The sequence below is a fragment of the Leptonotus elevatus genome, chromosome 5, assembly GCF_054856555.1.
Source record: "Leptonotus elevatus isolate MCC_2025b chromosome 5, RoL_Lele_1.0, whole genome shotgun sequence".
NCBI lineage: Eukaryota > Metazoa > Chordata > Actinopteri > Syngnathiformes > Syngnathidae > Leptonotus > Leptonotus elevatus.
In genome coordinates this window covers 20,739,709-20,758,202 of record NC_141243.1, presented here as the reverse complement: position 1 = coordinate 20,758,202, position 18,494 = coordinate 20,739,709, and the positions used below count along the sequence as shown (strand labels likewise).

The 18,494-nt window shown below is 38.0% G+C and overlaps 2 protein-coding genes across 14 annotated transcripts in view; one reads left to right on the top strand and one right to left on the bottom strand.

Moving 5' to 3' along the window:
* arvcfb (ARVCF delta catenin family member b) overlaps positions 1-2,390 on the bottom strand; it is a 189,566-nt gene extending 187,176 nt beyond the window's left edge. For 6 of the 12 annotated variants that reach the window (XM_086075596.1, XM_086075604.1, XM_086075601.1 and 3 more), the window contains exon 1: positions 2,068-2,390. The gene's annotated coding sequence lies outside the window, so the exon portion shown is untranslated. The remainder of the gene's footprint in view (positions 1-2,067) is intronic. The other 6 variants (XM_086075600.1, XM_086075603.1, XM_086075609.1 and 3 more) reach the window with 3 other exon arrangements.
* Positions 2,391-3,662: 1,272 nt separating this feature from the next.
* Positions 3,663-17,883, top strand: tango2 (transport and golgi organization 2 homolog (Drosophila)). Of its 2 annotated transcripts, XM_086077023.1 has the most exons (9): positions 3,675-3,859; positions 4,596-4,712; positions 8,863-8,951; positions 11,232-11,351; positions 11,434-11,551; positions 15,781-15,848; positions 16,018-16,168; positions 16,652-16,756; positions 16,920-17,883. In XM_086077023.1, exons 2-9 carry the CDS (start codon positions 4,657-4,659, stop codon positions 17,038-17,040), a joined length of 828 nt encoding a protein of 275 aa, XP_085933149.1. In that variant the 5' UTR covers positions 3,675-3,859; positions 4,596-4,656; the 3' UTR covers positions 17,041-17,883. The 2 variants fall into 2 exon arrangements, with proteins under 2 accessions (XP_085933150.1, XP_085933149.1); XM_086077024.1 differs by lacking the exon at positions 11,232-11,351 and having other exon boundaries at positions 3,663-3,859.
* The last annotated feature ends 611 nt before the right edge of the window (positions 17,884-18,494 follow it).

Here is an 18,494-nt window from a genome sequence, read left to right as displayed (position 1 = left end):
AAGTCCTGGTGCATCAACACTTGTTTTGGTTTTCATTTTGTCTCTCAGGTCGTCCATGACAAGTACACTCAAGTGCAGTGGGAACAGATCTGAAACACAGCTTGATTGTTTTATCTGGGAAATAACATCAGCAAATGCCTGGTGGTGTCTGCAGTTGAGTAAATCATCATCGCGGACACTAGTTGGTCAAATGCAGTAGCCATTTGACAATTAACTCAAAAGAAATATGATTCATTTGAGTCAAATTTTATAGTCTTGAAAAATATCTTTAAAAATAACGTGCAAAATGACATGGTATCGAAAATATGTTTCGTTTGGCTGTTAGTCAGTTCTTAAAAACATCTGGCCTGATTTCATTCTCATCGATAAAGGGGCCAAGGGAAAACTTCTTGCTTTGAATATTTATGCAAAAAAAAGGGGGGGGGGGGATTTTCTTCAACAGGGATACATACTGTAAAATTATCATTCAGATCTGTTTTGCATGTTATGCATCCAAGAAAAATTGCCTGGATACGCTTGATCCCTGAAATGTTCTTCCATGCCCTGCAACAGCTGTTTGAGTTTAAAGAGAAACAATTGAGACAAAAGAAGGTATTCAGACTGTTCTATTGGTCATCTAATAAAGGAACATGGTGTTAATTATGAAAAATCATGATTCCGGTCCAAAAAGTGGAAGTATGAAGAGCATTTCACATTGGTGTGAGACACAGTCTGTCATATATTGTGAATGCAAATAGTGCTAACATATCTTGAATCTGTAGCATCCGCACTTGCGGATGCAATATGACAGCCACATGCAAGCAATGCATGAGGATGCTTGAAATGTTTGAATGATGCTCAAATAATCCTGATGGTGCCATGACTCATCAGGTCACGCTCCAATAATACGCACAATAGATCTGACATTAACCAGCTTTTATTGTGCATTCAAATCAGAATGAGTAACTATGCAACAGAACTGACAGTTTCAAATACCACAGCTTCTTCGGGGACCGCAGCTTTCTCAGTAATTTAGCACATTAAAGACCTCAAGGTTGAACGTAGCCTCAAGTCATATCAGTACCACAACAAAAATGACATTTTAACCTTTAAGATGGGCCAATAGTGACACGGGGTGAGGATGATGAAAGCCTGAAGACAAAACCATCTCGATTACAAGCAGTTTTCTGCCATAGATAGTCACTTTTTTCCCCTCGTTTCTGGGGTTACAAAATATTTAAAAAGGCAAATAATGTTCAGTGACACCTGTAATAAATTAATGAAAGATTCTCTTTGGGGGGGGACAAAAAGCCCTTATGATTGTGTTAATAACACATGTTGAAATAGTTATCAAGCATCTAGATCATAAGAGTGACCTAACATGGGTGCTAAAACAATGTTTTAATTCTTCTTATCAAAGCCTGATAACTCATCAATTGTTCTAACATAGTACAATTCAATGCAGGCCACAGCATGTGGGGTTTGACTGAAGCTCAATAAGAAATGGTTGTAAATTAATTAAGTTAATTGAATGCATGCATCCCTCCGCTTGAAAGCCGGGTATGAAACGAAAATGGTCCGAGTATGCAGATAACTTCATTTAGAGCCTTTTCAAGACTTGGTCTTCAGTCATTTGTGCACATTATTCTGAATAAGACACTATAACATAAGCATCTGCCACTGACACACATAATTACATGCAACCTAAGATTATTCATAGAAACTCATTTAAACGTAAAGAGCAAAATTACGTAAATAATAAGGATTTAATTATTTGCAGCTCGTTTCCAAAATGTGGATCAATTAGGGAAATTAGCCCACAAATTAATATACTTCTATTGTAAGCTACCTAGCTACAAAACAAAACATTTTCCCGTGACACATTAATGAGTAGGGATGTGACAAAAGCGTACAGCGAATCAAGATGCATCATTGCCTTTCGAATATAGTTCACAATTGCATTCACAACGCCCCCTTGTTATAGTGAGTTGTAAAGCACAGAACCAACTTGGTGCTGCAAGCTCAAGCTGTATAGCTCAATACGCACATGGAATTGCGCGACAACGCAATGTGCTGCACGGCTTTTACCTCAGTTTGTCCAGTCCATCCTCCTTTACGGACGAGATGAGAGCCTACGAGATGATGAGCAGTAGTCCGGTGGCTCGAATGATTACGCTTTTCGTATGCAGTTTAGCTGCTGCGGACCTTCTCTGTCAACCTCACTAATCTCAGATATTGGTGCGTTCACTTGCCTTCGGTGTAATGCGGCACTTGCACAAAAACGCCCGAAAACGTTCAAGCACTGGGTAAAAAGTTGCAACTTGGTTACATTGGTGAATAATTGCTAATTAATGAGGGTGGTGTCGCGTGGCCTCTATCCACTCTCATCCAAAATAGAGGATGCTGTCGGGCACAGACAGTGTCTCCGCCCATCGCCACCCGCACAGAATTGGACATCTTCTGACTGTTTATTATTATAGTTGCTTTTTTTCTCTTTTTTTTCTTTCTTTTTTTTTCTATTGGTGAGAATTCACTCGGCCAGTGTATTTATAGTGGGGGGGGAATAATTAAAATAAAATCTACAGTTCTTCATTATCCCCCTGCTTGCATGCAGTCCTTCCTTCTTGATTCTGATTTTTAGTGATCAATGTTGAGGCCTCTATTGGAAGGGTCACCCAGGAACCACAGGAGTAGCCCGCTGGCCAATCCTAAAAATAGTTCACCAGTGATGAGACAGTATGAGTTCCTAGAAATGTTGTAAATATTGATATATATATATATATATATATATATATATATATACATACATATATGTAATTTGAAAGTGAACAGAGATGAACAGAAATCAAGTGTTGTAGGTTGATATCTACCTGTTTCCTAACAATTTATTCACATAAATAAAGATAATTAAAACTTTTTTTTTAAACATTATTAGCGGCAGATTGAGATTCCCCGAAATGTCTATCAAACTGGTAGCCCTTCGCGTTAACCAGTACAAAAGAAAGCTCTCAGCTTCAAAAAGGTTGGTGACCCATGATGAGTAACTCACTATATGGCGACGCCTGACTGACAAGCAGAAAGTCACAACAAAAACATTAACAACAATGAGTGTTTCTGTTTACTATAACTATATAATATATCATAAATGTATGAACATTTTATAAATTTAACATAAATGTATGAAAATGTTTTAGCATTTTTTCCCAAAATAAAAGACAGCCACAGAAAGACAGTCACAGATTCTACAGTTACAGTAATAAATATTTTCCAGTCAAATTTAAGTTGAAAATTTTAGCTATTGTTTGTTTGTTTTCTTATTTGTTTGTTTGTTTGTTTGTTTGTTCCTCATTTTGAGATAGATATGCTATACATGTTATGAAAAGTGCCAATATGTTGTATGCCTCAGTATTGTGTTACAGGAATGTGTCTTCTGGCAGCATCATGCATGAACTTCGATGTAATTTACACTCTACTAACTTGTTTGGGTAATATTTGACCATTTAATAAGCCATCATTTTGAAAAATACAGGTATTTCCAACCATATTTTAAAAGCTAACAATTCTTTTATTTTGGTAATTACAGGACCCGGAAATAAAATTTTGTTCACGTTACTGCTGTGACTGAACCCCTGATCAGTGGACTGAACTGGCCAATCGGCGACCTTGGAAGGAAAAGATGCGCTCGTTTTATGTACCTATAGTTAACGGTGGACGTCAATTGCGGGCTGTAGCTATCACACACGATACATAAAACGGGAGGGAGCCATAGCTAAATCGAGATCACCTCTGGGAATGCTACCTGCCTTGGGCAGCAGAGAAGCGGTATTAGTAGTAAATAAACTTTGCAGTGTACCAGCGATCACTCCAGAGGGTTACTACGGTGAGTCTTATTTTGCACACGGGGATGACTACAAAATGTGCTTTATTTGTTTCCATAAATAATATTGCAGTGTTGGCCCTAATTTCGCTAACGTTAGCTGGCGCCGTTGATCGTCAAAGCTATTAAAATATACGTGTAGTCTGGAATTGTAATTATACTGTGTGTAACATTGTTACTTCAAAGTTCACCCATATCCATACATAATCGCAACCATGCCTCGCTCGTGTGGTGCTTGAGGCCAAAGGTTAATTTGTTAGTATTAGCACTGACAATACTACGTATGTTGGCTTATCCTCATACTGAAACTAAATATAATGCTAACCTCGATTGCTTGTCAAGTCTTGTCACATTTATCTTTATTGTTACAGTAATCTACGTAGCTATTGACTTTCATTGTATTTGTAGTCAAGACAAGATCGTAAAACCTTTTGTTAGTTTGTGTAACGCTGGTTACTGTAAATATTGTAACCATTTCTAAAACATTGCAGTCTGTCTTTAAACTTGGCACAACAAAACATACTGTGATTGGAGTTCATCAGTTCAAATGAACATTGTCATTAGGTTGCTCTGACAAAGCAACTCCAATTGAATAGGTCCACGTAATGTACGTTTATTCTGTGCAAGTCATTATATAGACATTTTCAAATTCAACACTCTATAACTAAACCCTAGGCCCAACCATCCTAAATGTTTGTTTGTTTTTTCCTTGTTGTTGCTGTTGTCTTCCTTCTGGCAGACATGACCAGCTTTTGAAGGTGGACTGAGTAAAATCCTGTCATCAATCTCCCACAACATCCATGTGTATCATTTTTATTAAATTTGACCCCCGGCCTGCATCAAAAAATGCCTACAGGTAACTTTCTATCTTGTATTATTTATACTTATTACAGTCTCAAGGGAAAGTCTATTTATACGCTCTGATGTTTATTTTTGTTGCACATCATGCAGCGAACCAGACTACAGCGTTGGCAAAGTTCATTTTCTATGATGTGAACCAAATTTTTAAATGAACTAGTTCAGTTCATTGTTCATAATTTTTTTTTAACCAAAGATAGACTACATTAGTTCATTGTTAAAGTTAATTTGCAATGTTGTTTTTTTTCTCCTTGTAGTATAAGAAGAGAAAACCTGGCACATTTAGATTCCCTGGAGAACCCACGGGGTCAAATTTGGCCCCTATAAATTCTGCTACTCAAATAACAAATACCTTTTCTTTTTTTTTACAAATTTAACTTCAAAAGTCCAGCGTGCCACTTCTGACCCCTGCATGGGGTCATCTAGTGGATGAATATTGCACTTACATGAGCCAGAGAGGTGGTGACAAGATGGCTGGCAACATGCCAATTTTGTTGAGCTGGAAATCAATCCAAACAAAACCATCTTCTCAGCAAACCATCAGATGGTAAAATTTTGTTTTTTTGGTTAATCTATTTCAAATCATGTTGCAGAATGCCTAGGAGTATGTTTTATATATTTTTTTGATAAATTAGCAACTCTGAGCTAGTTAAAAAAAAAAGGGTTAAAATTGAAAAAACATATATTTTGGTGTTCAGTGAACTTATAGCAGTCATTTAATGTATAATTCATAATTTTCCAAAGAAGAAAAGGGTTCTTGGGTTCTCCAGGGTTAAAAGCAATGTCCAATTAATACTACAAAAATGATATTACCAAACAAGCAGATGTAGTGGGACACTTGACTTTGATGGTATTCATTAGATTCCACTTGACTTTGATTTGTGAAGCCATTCTGTTTACATTTGAAAATGAGAATTTTCAAGAGAGCACGACTTTTTGTCTTTGAAAGAAAAGTTATTAACCCGGCAGCCCCAAAAACCATTATGCGATGACGTGGAATGCTGATGAGGTTACCTTATGAAGCACGTACATGTCATGATGGAAGAGCCGAAGGCAATTGCATTAGATTTAAGGATTATGTTTTAGAAAAGAGAATGGTAACATGTAACTCAAAGATAACAGATAAAACATCTAACTTCATCAGTCACTGTAAAAAATACAATGTGATATGATTATTAGGGCTGTTTGGGCGTGACACATTTGGGTGTCCAACATGATTCGCGCCATGCTCATTATTTATTATTTTTTATTTAATGATTTGTTTTTCGCCTCATTGGTACCTTGGTGGCCCATTTCTACAGCTACAACATGCGGTTAGCTAGCTAGCGACACTACACTACACCCCGAGAAATGCATCGTCCCTCTTCTACTACAAATTACACACCAGCTTAGTGTCATTTCCAAGTGTTCTGTATTTTGGGTTAATTAAGCTACGGTAATATGCTGAATAGCAAAACATTGTGGGTTTACAACTAGTAGGAAATATGAAACCAAATGTCTGTCGTGAAGTATAAGTATGAATAACGTGTGTCACTGTGTTTAATAAATAATTCACTTTCCCCTAAGTGTCTCTGTTGTGGACCTCCGACACAACGCCAAGGCGGTCATGTATTTGACGAGCCTGCCACCCGTATACGTGGTGCGCGGAAACCTATTAGCCTGTGAGCTAGCTGGTGGCTAGTGCCGCTGGTCATGGCGTGGAAAAGCCCCATGATGCCTCGGGATATAGTTCAGCCACCACCTTAAGCAAATGTGTGGTCGCAGCTCAAATTTCAGAGCTCTACTGTTCTTGGTCTCAGTTTTTGTACATTTTCCCCAAAATCCCCTGTGAATCAATCTTTGGTGGGCATAGCAAGATCAACCAATCAGAGGGGTAAACCTAACAGACTGTCAGAGGACGGAAAAATGTGGACATCACTGTGAGCCTTGACGGAGGCACAAAGTGGTGAATCTGTCATTTGATTGTAAAACTAAGACAGCCATTTCAATGGTAACGGTATGTGTCTTGGACAAATTTACTTTTACGTGGCAATACATAGAAGCTGAAATTTGATTGGTCATCACAAATGACTGGATCGAGACACACATTATGAAATAAAGACTGTTTGGTATAAATGATTTCCATTTCATGTAAATTGCAAACGTAGGTCTGTGCTTCTGTGAGTGTTTGGTTCAACAGAGAAGGCCTTGAAGGCATTGTGGGAGATGTAGTTTATGTTAATCATACTGTTGATTAGAACTACATAATAATTAAAATTGAGAATTTCTTGAATGGAATTTGCCCCCTGCATTTAGCCCCCCCCCAGTGAACACTGGTGTCGATGCTATCATATTGAGTCGACTGATGAAAGTCTGTACTACTAATATACAGACTTACATTGGACTTCACATTAGACTCTGGTGGGCAACGTAATTTTTTGATGACAATTTAATGATAGTGATGTAATATACTTGATACTCTTTGTATTGTATCTCACCTAATGTACTATTGACAATGTTGTTGGTACTGTTGTAGGTAGAAAGTAAGTGTGACCTTTCAGTGAGCAATGCAGACGTGTGCACTATTGCACAATGAGCCATCTGTATGAGTTAGGGTATGATGTGGAGCCAGGCTTTATTTTAATCCCCCAAACGCTGAGAGCCAATGTCCTACCTGGAAAAAAAGTCCATCTCTGTCCTTGTCTCTGGGATTCTGACCCTGCCTAAGGAGATCAGATCAGAGGTGTTTGTGCACTGACTCAAACATCAACCCGGGGAAAGGTGAAGCATAGTGTGTCCTCATTCAGTAACAGCAGTGCTATATATATAGACCAGTAGTTACAACAGAATTGATGTGCAATTCTGAAGACTGCTGAATGTTTTAAAAATAAATATTTAAGTTGTAGCAAGTCTCTGACTCATTATAGTGAAGACCTCCACTAAGAAAAAAAATCAGTGAACATTACTGGACTGATTATCAATCAGTCCCTAACTGATATGTCCATACTTATTTCCAGATCTATGGTGAGAAATCCCCAAATGCATCTTTTATGTGGCATCATTAGAATTTGGCCATTTTTAGCGCCACGCCAACAAGCTATCATGATTAGCCCTTGATTGCTACAGGTTGACCTCTATTAGATCATTTGGGGATGATTTTCTTCTCTGCTCCCGTTGCCCAAGAATAATGAGGGGCCCTAATGCAGCCACTGTAAATTCTTGAGAATAAGAAAATCATCCAAAATAAAGGGCATGTATAAAAAAAAAAATGTGTTCAAGGAAAAAAAGACAATTTGTTACATTGACTGTAATAATCTTTTCTTAAAAAAAAAGATTATTAAAAAAACTCACTTTAAAAAAAAAAAGGCGATTACATTTTTTCGTAATTAATCGCATGACTTCACTAGTTAACTCACGATTAATCACAATTTTTTATATCTGTTCTAAATGTACAATAATTATTTTCCTAAGTTTTCATACTCTTGTTAACAAAAGTGGAAAAAATGTTAAACTAATAGAAATAGTTCAAATGAATTTTTGACGTCTATAGCCGTCAATGGCAGTGAATGAGTTAATTGTTATACTGTAGTATTCAGTAATATTATTTTTGTCTTCAATGTCCAACTTTCAAACGGGCGACAGCACTCAGTCACAATGCCTCCGCTCAAATAAAATAAAAAAGCTTTATTTATTCTCTGTGTGCAGCACAGCCAGATGATTGTGGCTCTGGTTCATGCTTTATACTGCAAAACGTTTTGGTGCTCATATGCATGGGCGCCTGACTCAGCCGCACACGCCCTTCTGGCACTCGTGGACAATGACCAAAGCAGTGAAAAACAGGGTGACTTTCAACCATCATGTATTATAGTGCATAGGGAGACTGGGTGGAGTGTTAAAACCATGCACTCGCGTAGAACAAGATGAAACTGATGCTAGCAAATAGGAGGACCATATTAGTACGGAAGGAAAAAACATTTTTGAATGGCGATTTGGAGGTGGGTTCACTGTTAAACATTTGAAGTTGTATGTACAATTATGATATAAAGGCGAGTGAATACCTTGTGGGGTTGGGTCAGTGGTGATGATGCACTTAAGTTCACTCTAGAAATGTATTCAAATGGCTGACTGAATCAGCAAAGATACTAACAAGATGACTGCTCTCTCCCAAGGCTAATTTTGGCTGCCAACAGAGATGAGTTTTACAACAGACCATCGAAGACTGCAGACTTCTGGGGAGCCAATAGTGACATTCTCAGTGGTAAGTCGTGCAAAATTTGAAGCAAGAAAATCCCAAGTGTAGCTCAGCAATCAATCTATTGTATTCCACCAGGCCACACCTGTAAAGATTCATAGAATCGCTGCAGCCACAGAGACAGGTCACAAGATCATTTGCATTTGATTTTTGTGTTAGCGACCATACTTAAGATTAGGCATGGTGTGGTATCAGATGTTTGTGGTTTGATAACCTTGAGCAATATCACCGTCTCACGCTATTGCAATTACGGCTCTAGAGGGTATTATTTTAAAATGGTTTGGTAATTAACAGATTTTTTCCCCAGTGAACACAATCTACTTAATCATAAAAAAAAAACACATTATTGGGCGGCAAATATATAGATAATTGCCCGTGCACTATGCGTATCGCAAACACATGCGATAAGTTTGCATGCGTTTATCCGACTTTGAGCTAGCAAACTTAAATGCACATGCCATCCAATAGGAGGACAGTATCTAAGGGCATTACAAACACTAAATAACTTTATAATTGTGTATATATGAATAGTACGTTAAGGTAAGAATACATTTAGCCTGGTTATTTTTGCTGCATTCTTTTTCTTTCTTTCATTAGAAAATAAAAATTTGTTTTTAGGTACATGTTATATATCACAATAATATCAATGTCGCAATATTACACCCGTATGGCATATTGTTTCTTTTTCCAATATCATACAAGTTTGTAACCCTATTATATTAGTAAACGTGTAGGGCTAACATTTTGTCAGTGTGGTACATTAACATTAGTCTCACTGATTTGTGCTATAAAGTTTGACCTTATCCTTAACCTTAGCTTTACCTTAGGTCCTATGCGGCTTGATACTAGGTGTCTTTCGTGTTTCAATCTAAAATGCTCCCAAACTTTCACCGTTTTTCTCACATGTTTCTTCTTGCCAGTCTTGCCAGAAGAAAGGAAACTTAAAACCAAAAGGCCTAACTAAATAAAGCCAAATTAAATATTTTCTTTCATTTTCATATAAGAGAAATTCATTGTATTATTTCCCCATTTTGCTGTGATTTTTTTTTTTAAGTGCAGTCCTAATGTACTTTATATTGAATTTATTGTGACCCAGGTTTGCACCCTGATGAGTAATTGTCTTTGCTAAGGTCAGCTGGCAACGTTAAATAGGCAGACGATGTTTGTGCCTTAAGTAGTTAAGATTTTGAATGGTCCTCTGGCTATGTCTCCACATAGTTGGAGAATTTGCACACACACACTAAAACACTTTTTGACCTCCTTGACTGCAGCTTCATTCAAGACTAAATAGCTTTAAATCATAAAGGAATAGTCTCCCTTGCACCCCAGAATCTAATTCTCCACTCTGTCACGGGACATTCCCTTCTGTAGTAAACTATATTTAATTGACTAATGTTCAATACACATTCTAGCAAAGAGGAATCAATCATCCTTTTCCTTCTTCTGCAGGAGGAAATGCACAGATAGCATCCTTGTCCCTTTTGTATAATAGACGGACGGGTCAGGACTTGAGCCCTGGGTCCTTAATTGATGTCTGCTTTTATGCGATGTGACAGGAAATAATGGCACTGCCTTATCGGCGGGACATGGGGGAGGTCCTGAAGGAGATGTAGCATGACGAGACGAGAAGTAAGCTACGGCTCCCAGTGGGATTGGGCTAGCTTTCTGTTCACCTTTTAGAGCAGTAAGATCATTTGGCTCTACTGGTCACTGTCGGCTTAAGTGGCCTGTCTTTATTGATCACCAGCAACTGCAGTAGACTTAAATGACCTTTCCTTTCCCCTGCCTGTCATGTCAAGTCAGGAAATGTGCCACGGCGAAAGCACATTTATTGATTTATATATATTTTTCATGATTGCAAGAAGATTAATGCTGTGCATCACATGTCAGGTGGATAGTCCATTTTAATTCGATATTCAGGGATACACACAAAGGAAGCAAAGGTGCTTATGTTCACTGTAATTATACTGACTTTATGAGCCACTGACATGGGGACCGTTATAGTAAACTGCGGGGGGGCACTAAGCCTCAATCAACTTTCACTTCTAATGATTTGGAATTTCATCCAGCTCAGAATTCTTTGCTGTTTTTTTCCATTTCATTTGTGTTCTAATGCAAACCAGCTGTGTGTAACAGACATCAATCAAATGATGAAATAATTGTGGAAAATATGAACAAGTAATCTGAATATGAATATGACACTGCAAAGCGTTGGTATTATTTTACGCAAGAAATGGTGCTTTTTTTTTGGGATAAAGATTCTTGCACGTATGTCCCACAAATCAGGTCTAGACCTGGAATATGGTAAAGAAGGAGGGTCATGGCTGGGGGTCACCAAAAACGGGAGGCTAGCTGCAATCACAAACTACCTGGAAGGACGGCCCAATCCAGATGCGCAAGGAAGAGGTTCTATTTATTTTGGTTGTTGGTTTTAGTGTATCATTTTACTACTGTAATAGAATTACAATCGATCATTACCATTCCACAGGTTCCCTCGTTTCCAACTACCTTGTAGACAAGGAGTTGGACTGCTACTCCTACCTAAAGAAGGTCTCAACAGAAAGTCACCTGTATAACGGCTTCAACCTTCTCACAGCAGAGTTCAAGTAAGTAAACCATTTGCTGAGTGGATTAGTTGGACTTTCACCAAACCACATCCCAAAAATCAAGTTTTGGCAAAGTTTTCAATAAGTTTCTGCTCTTAAAAAGTATTCTGCATTTAAATGATGTGCTGAGGGCACTCACACAAGTCATACTCGTTCCAGAGAGGGTAAAATGATATTATTCTTTTTTTTTTTTTAAGTTTAGTTCATGGATGAAGCTACGTGGTCGTCCACACAGTAATTACCTTTCGTCTGCTGCAAGGTAAACAAGGAGTACAGGGACTGACATTGACGGATGCCAGGGGCCACCATGCCTCTGGTGTCGGGCCGCCACATACTGTAACCATAGAAGCTGGCCTGGCATGGAATTTAAAGACGCTAGAAATCTTTAGCTGCCAAAAATTGGCCAAAAGTACATTTTCGATTTCGGACCGAAAGACTTTTATGGCCATATCAATCCAACCAAAACAAGATGTTGTGATGAAAAACTTCGACTGGCATGCACTTGACTGGGTTAGCCTGTTGAAGTCTTTAGCTTCGGTTAGTCCGATTGCAATTTATACCAGCAATAGCATATAATTCTATACGGACTGCATGCTCACATATTATTAGGACACTTTGGAAGTCGATCTTTTCATGCGTGGAAAAGTGAAAATAAAAAAATGCACATAAAAGCATTAAAAATGTCTACTATTTTCTTATAGGAATGTTTTCATCACTTTGACTTCAGTAAAACCTACTGTTAGCTTGAAGCTAGCTCAAACTAGCTCAAAAAGTTTACCTTCAAACATGTGTACACTTTAGAACTCTAAAGGAACGGCTGTTTAGTCTGGCCGTGACTAATTTGTAGCTTGTGGTTGTCTTGCTTGTTAAGCCATTACAACCTTGACTAATAATCTATGCTCCATGTCCTACACACAAGTGATTTAGTTTTAGTCATTACTTTCCAAGAACTCGACAGCGAGACTGGCCTTAGAGGAGCTAATGTCTTCTACTTCATACATATTTCAGCCATTTCATCTAAGATGCGCTATGCTTGATGTGATCAAGGCATAACCTAACATTTCACTTTCCAAAAAGTGTATATTCTGATCCCCATTCACATCGCTCTCTTTTAAATGAAAACCAAGGCATGGCTAATTGGGGATGACCATATCTTTTATGGGGTAAACACAATTGCTGTTTTTGTAGAAATAGAACTTGCAATTAGCAGAATAGTAAAAAATAGCAACAGTAAAACAGCCTCAATGAATAGTACCTTTTTTGTCCGCCCTGAGCTGCTTAACTGTGGGCTTTAGATATGCACATTCACATGCATTAAAGATTGATTGATGTGTCCTAAAATAATAATGAATAGGAAAGAACACATTTTTAGATGTTTACATGAAATGACAAGTGTTTTCATAGCAGAAAATGTACCCAATACCAAAGCATTCTTTAAGCAGCCAAGAAATTCCACGCAAATCCAAATGTTGATGTTGGCATGATCACTTGGGCCTGTGTTTTCTTAGCAAGAGGAGAGCTGGATGCCATTTTCCTACATTGATGATACCATGGAAGACATTTTTTCAACATTTTCTTTACTGATGTTAAATAGCTGACTTTCCTGCACTTTGACTTCAAAGTCATTATGCTCGTAGTGCAACTCAAAGGAGTTTTAGGTTGGCATGAAAAAGGAACAAAAGCGCCCAGGACATTTGAGATTTTCCAGGGGAACTCTACATTTACAGTTGGTGACACAGACATGTTTTCCATAAATGTATAATTAAGACACATAAACAAGAAGACTATCTCATTTATGTATTTTTTTTTTTTAAAGAAACTGTAGACACAGTGGTTGCCTGAACTTTTGAAGATGGGTGAAGATGACCTGCCTTGCTATTTGTAGCTTAAAGAACACACAGTGACGGAAATGATCTGATATAGCCACATCTTTAACGTCAACAGATCAAATGTCAACACCTTTAAGCCCCATATCTCGCCAAATTTTTAACATGTTCAAAATTTCTTTGAGACAAAAAGAAGAATTTGCAAGCACAATAACTTGCTGTGGATAAGAATGTCTCTTCTTATGACTGAAAAGTCGTAGTACAGTTTACTGACAGCATTTCTTCAAATTCCTCCAAAATGTTGCCATTTTGTCTTGTTTTATAAGTGAGCACAATAATAATGTTTGGATTAAAACTGAGATGTTCAAATTAATCCGTCACCCAGTGGTATTTCTATACACTGAAATAATTATTTTAAAATGGTAGCAACACTGCCCCTCACAAACACTTTCCTTTCATTTAATTGTTGGTTCTTCTGACAACATGAAGGAGATGAATCTTTGAGTAGCCTGGAAGATATACCTGATCAGAAAAAATAAAAATCATATTCTTATGCTCCAACCGAATGCCATACATGGTGGCATTTTTTTCCCGTAGAGACAGAAAATAACATGAAAAGCTACAGAGAAATCAGTGTATTCTAGTTAGGCGGGCTTAGCGATTGGCAATGTAAGATGGCCGCCAGTGGCTTCACTTCTCCCGATGGTAAGTGGCATTGGTAGTCCAGTCATATATAAGTCCGTGCACGCAGCCCGAAACGTGATGTTATAGGTAACAAGACCAAATAAAGACACATAATCCATGGTCTTTACATTAACTATAGATCTTGCAGTATAGGTCTGATATAAATGATATTTAACCCGAGGAAAGTACCCTGCACGTAGTGTTTAAGAAACTGCTTTGCTGCTTCAATCTTGAGGACTCTTCATTTGAGGTCTCCCAACCTGCATGCTGATGACTTCACTCACAGAGATCAGTAAAAGCCTCTTTTCTGCTCTTCCCTACTCATTCCCTGTGCCTCTGCTCTGTGGCTTTGACGTCCTGCTGTTCACTCGTCAAAGCCCAATTTTGGCCCACCGCTTCTTCTAGTTTCGTTAGCAGAAACGGCTCAAATGCTTCATGTTTTCCTTCAAGCCTGCAAATGATGCGTGTTTGATCATTTTGAGGCATCTTGGGCATATTGCTGATTAAGGCCATGTTTTTCCTTCGTAGCAACCCTAGTAACGTGCTGCAATCACACTTGAAAATAAATTGTCTGACTGCAGTAGCGATGTATTTGATGTGTTTCTTCATAACGATTCTCAGCATTTGCTGCACATGCAAATTTGCACAGGAGGCAGGAGCTCTTGTGGAGACCGAGAGATTTCACAGTGCCAGGATTCAACCTAACATTTGTGTTTGCTGCTACAGCGACATCTAGTGGTCACTTATTACACACTGTGCTATTAATGGCGTTATGGATGGTCTGAAGTCGGATATACAGTAGTCCTGGTTTGAACTCAGAAAAGTCCAACTTCCGACCGTCCTCGAATGCGGCATAAGCCCTTTAGTTCTTTTCGTCGTTTAACTTGAACTTTAAAATGTATTTTACATCTATTGTCAATTTGTGACCCACACATGGGCAAATATTCAGATTTTGTCTTCCCCACTTTGATATTAAGGTAATGCTGCATTACATTTCACGTTGACTGATGCCAGTAGTTGCCAGTAGTTGGTCTGTTACCAAAGTGACGTGGAGAAAAAAAAGATTGGATTCTTCTTGATTGAAGGATTGGGACATGTTTTCCCCCCGTTTATTGAGACAAAATATGTTCTCAATAACTATTCTGAGACCTTTGTATAACATTTAACATTTGTTTATTTATTCATTTATTATTATTTCTTGTTTTGTCCAACCCCTAATCACCCCTATTTTTGGTGTAAATGGCTTACCAGTGTTTTTAAGAATTTGGGGGAGTTTATTTTATTTTTTTCTCTCTATTACATTTCAGTCGATACACGGATTTTCGCTATTTGGGGGCTAGCCCGAACCCTATCCGTCGCAAATAGTGGGGGTCCACTGTACTAAATAAATGGTCAAGGCGCACCTAATTATGTCTGCAGCTGTATTTTTTTTTATGTTAAATTTGACTGACATTTATACTGGGTTGTGGCCTTAATTCTCCAGCATCTGTAAATTTTAATTTCTCCTGTAATCCAGTCAATACATTTACAGGGCAACCATCTGATTCTGCCTTTCACAAAAATAATTAATTCAATCAGGTGACTAATTTAACATAGTCTTTCTGTATTTATTGCCGAGACCATATTATGTTTGTCACAGCACACATTCAGGAATATATTAGCAACTCTATCAATAAAATATATGATTTCTATTTTTTCATTTTATGATGTCCGATGTAGAACCATGCAAGATCATGTGTGTTACTATGGAAACAGAGGCGGCACTGAACCCATCCATCTAAAACCAGGTCTGTTTTTTGTGTGTGTTCATCCATGCATTTTAAATGTGATTGCTGCAGAAAGTGTTTTGACTTTTGCCCTCCTCTTTGCCTGTACTTATTTATTAATGTTTTGCTGATTGCAGTGATGTATCCAATGTGCTAACCACCTCTACATTTTGCCTGTGCCGTTATACAGGAATCTACAGCTTGAGTAATTCACTTCTGGACACCCCGTGGAAGAAACTGCTGCAAGGCAAGCGGCACTTCACCAGCATTGTCAACAACCAGTCACTGTCCTGCGATGGACTTGTGCAGGAGCTGCTGGGTGTACTTAATAATGAAGAGCTGTACGTGCAAACCAGACATACACAAATCTCAACAGACCACATCAAAAAAAAAAGAAAATAATTTTTTACAATCACTTAACTGTATTTTAATGTAGTGCTTTACAGGTTGTGTGCATATGTGATCGCATAAAATTGGTTGCTTTATCCGCCTTGGATCACTTCATAATAACCTGTACTAAACAGAGTTTAAGTAGAAAAGTAGCATCTTCAATTCTTTGGCCATTGCTACCCCTCCCAGAAAAGCACACACAGTGTGACCGCTTCCAAATAATTTGTACATCTTAAGTAGTTATAAATAAGAACAAAGAAAAACAAACATCTTCTGGAAGCTGTTGTATTTCTATTTTCACTTCAAGTAATTATGATTACCACTATGATCCAATACTTGTATCCATATTGTGTAGCTGAGGTTAAACTCAGGAGATAGAAATATGTCAGTCTCACTCTAAGAACCTGTAGTTTTATTATGTGTCTGTTGAACAGGAATTCGCCTGATCCCGATCAGGAGAGCCAAGGTGAAGTTTACAGCAAGTCCATGATCCGGGCTCTGTCAGCCGTGTGTGTTCGCACTCCTGATTATGGCACCAGGTTGGTTACTAACACCAGATAGCAAGCATCCACCTGGCTAAGGCTCAGATGCAAGCACAGTCCCTGCCAGAAACCACTGCACCAAATTAAGTAAATTAATTGAATAACGTGTCCTGTTCCTGTCCTAGTTGTGTTTGCATTTTCATTTTGTTTGTTCTTTCAGGACCAATACAATTATCCTGATTGATGCAAAGGGGAACGTGACCTTCACAGAGCGAACCATGCTCAATTGTGACACAAACAACTGGTGCACCAGTTCTTTCCAGTTCAAGCTGCACACATGAAGACGATATGAAGGAAACTCACTTTGTGCCTCAGAGCCTTGCTGCTTTATGCATTATCACCGAATCATCATGTTGTGTCCAAGTCCTATGTCGCCATAGTAACTAATAGTAGCATTGTTGGATTCAACACAGCAAGAGCTACCACCACACTTATCAAGTCCTTATTTTTGATTGAACTGTAAATTATATCTGAACATTATTTAAAGGATTGCCAAAGATTTTTATTTTTTTTTTGAATTATTATTATTAATATGTTTTTGACAACAGCATCAGTTAATCAGTCGAAAACCCGTCGGAAGATTTAGTTGCATTTTTCTTTTACCCAATAGGATTCTCAATGGAGTTATCGGTGATTTACACATCTGTAGAAAGATAGAAGAATACATCTTAGCACGTGTGTTTGTCTTTTCTTTGCCACTCTTAATAGCTATCGATTCACTAATCACATTCAGTCAAGCTTTTTTGCTGTATTTGCAGACAGCAAAAACAAATGTTTTTGTGAATTTCATTTGGTTCTGCATTTTCAAATTCTGCAACATTTTTTAAACAAGTTATATGACAACTTTATATTGAAGCCCTTGAAAAGACGTGAACTAAAAATGGGAAAACACCCTTTTGCCTAAGTGAAGAAAATGCAGTCAAAAATGATGACCTTGGCTTTACCGTCTTCAATCGGCATCATGCGCTTCAGTAAAACATTTCCGTTATGAGTACTGCCATCTAGTGTCCATTCTACTTTCAGTTTCATGACTGCTCATCAAATACGAATACTTCCCAGTAGTTCCACAAGCTTAAGCGTTATAATGACTGTTAAAAAATAAATAAATAAAAGCTTTTAAGGTAGACGTGGACAATGCACTTAATGGGGACACAACTACAATAATGGAATTACCAACATTTTCGCTTTGAATTGATCATTGGTGGCCATGCCAGTTACCCACTGACATGTTATTTATTTGAACTTCTGAAAAATGACTTCTGTGAGAGATACGCAGCAGATTAGAGTGGCCTCTTATTATGAGCACGAGTTCAAGGCACATTTCTACAATAATGACAAAGACGCTCTTCAATCAAAATCATCATGCCTCATCTGTCAAATGTATGCTATTGTATTAATCTAGTGCTGCTGACAATTTTAACATTCACAAGTGGGAAAAAAATTACATAAAATGTTGAAAAGGTGGAGCAAAATGTGTGTTTCATTCTTCCTATACTATTATACGATTACCAGCTGCTAAGAAGAGTGGCATCAAGTTGTTATTTAGAGGTAATGTGAGTACTAAAGCAGTTAAGCAAATGGATGGGTGTTTGTTTGTTTTCCTGTGTAGCAAATCAGATACGAATATGGCTCTGTAGCAAATGTTTAAATCGCGCCATTAGTGGTAGGCTCGAGTACTGCATGGTGACGTGAGGCAACGACTGGTTGGCTTTGACTGACAGCCTGAGTAACCAAT

Excerpts from the sequence above, each read along its gene's own strand:
- tango2 (XM_086077023.1), top strand. The coding sequence starts at position 4,657 with ATGTGTATCATTTTTATTAAATTTGACCCCCGGCCTGCATCAAAAAAT. Across the intron at positions 11,552-15,780 it reads CTTCTCACAGCAGAGTTCAA|AACCATGCAAGATCATGTGT; the intron begins GTAAGTAAACCA and ends TGTCCGATGTAG. Across the intron at positions 16,757-16,919 it reads ACTCCTGATTATGGCACCAG|GACCAATACAATTATCCTGA; the intron begins GTTGGTTACTAA and ends TTGTTCTTTCAG.